This window comes from Stegastes partitus, unplaced genomic scaffold, assembly GCF_000690725.1.
Source record: "Stegastes partitus isolate 25-593 unplaced genomic scaffold, Stegastes_partitus-1.0.2 Scaffold932, whole genome shotgun sequence".
Lineage (NCBI taxonomy): Eukaryota > Metazoa > Chordata > Actinopteri > Pomacentridae > Stegastes > Stegastes partitus.
The window spans coordinates 119,973-121,074 of NW_007578663.1; the positions used below are offsets into that span (position 1 = coordinate 119,973).

Sequence of the window (1,102 nt, forward strand, 5' to 3'; positions counted from 1 at the left end):
GGTAGTGAATCAGTGCTACTTTGTAAAAACGAATAGCTGACCTGACCATTTGTATCGATATCAGCATCAACAGCAGTCACAGTTTTAATGACTGCGCCCACTAGACTATTCTCTTTCACATAAACATTAAGTAGTTGCTCTGAGAAACGAGGCGGGTTGTCATTGACATCAGAAACATGAACATTAACTATGCTGGTACTGGAGAGAGGTGGAGTCCCTTCATCTGTCGCTACTATCGTGACATTGTATTCTGCCATAGTTTCTCTGTCGAGCGGACCATCAACTACTAAGGAATAATAATTTTTATAATTGGTGTCCAATTTAAACGGGGTCTCATTTGCAATGACAGCCTTGACTGCCCCGTTTTTCCCTCCATCTTTGTCCAGCACCGAGACAAGTGCAATAGCTGTACCTACTTGTGCGTCCTCCTTCACTGTGTTTAGTAGTGACGTCACAGTAATCTCAGGAGCGTTGTCGTTCAGGTCCAGCACTTCTACCAGCACTTTACAATGAGCGGACATTGGAGGATAGCCTTTGTCACTAGCCTGAGCATGAATCTCAAACGCAGGATTGTCTTCATAATCTATTTTACCTTTTACCAAAATTGCACCCGTTTTTGAGTCAATTTGAAATTGATTTAAAACCTGATCCTGACCTTTACTTCTCAATGAATATTCTATTTCAGCATTTATCCCATCGTCTGCGTCTGTTGCATTCAAAATTATTACTGTGCTACCCACTGCTAGGTTCTCAGATATATGAGCCTTGTATAAAGAACTACTGAAAACCGGAGCGTTGTCATTATTATCCAAAACATTAATAACAATTTGTGAGGTCCCTGACTTGGGTGGGTTTCCTCCATCGACAGCAGTCACTGTAAGTTTTACTGTTGGTTGTTTTTCTCGGTCTAACGCTTTCTGAAGCACAAGCTCGGCTGAAACACTGTCTCCTCCTTTGTGAACCTCTATAGAAAAGTAATCATTTGGACTGAGCTTGTACGTACTAATATCATTTTTCCCAACATCGAGATCCGATGCCCCAATAAATCCAAATTTCCCCCCTGGCACAGCACTTTCCGCAATGTTAAGAGACTGCACATTCT

General features: G+C 41.8%; 1 protein-coding gene across 1 annotated transcript in view; it reads right to left on the bottom strand.

Annotated features, from left to right (window-relative positions):
* Window positions 1-5: 5 nt before the first annotated feature.
* LOC103366348 (protocadherin gamma-C3-like) overlaps window positions 6-1,102 on the bottom strand; it is a gene marked incomplete at its 3' end in the record, with an annotated part of 5,962 nt that continues 4,865 nt past the window's right edge. Inside the window, exon 2 of the mRNA XM_008294047.1 lies at window positions 6-1,100. Within this exon, the coding sequence (XP_008292269.1) occupies window positions 6-1,100 (1,095 nt within the window). The remainder of the gene's footprint in view (window positions 1,101-1,102) is intronic.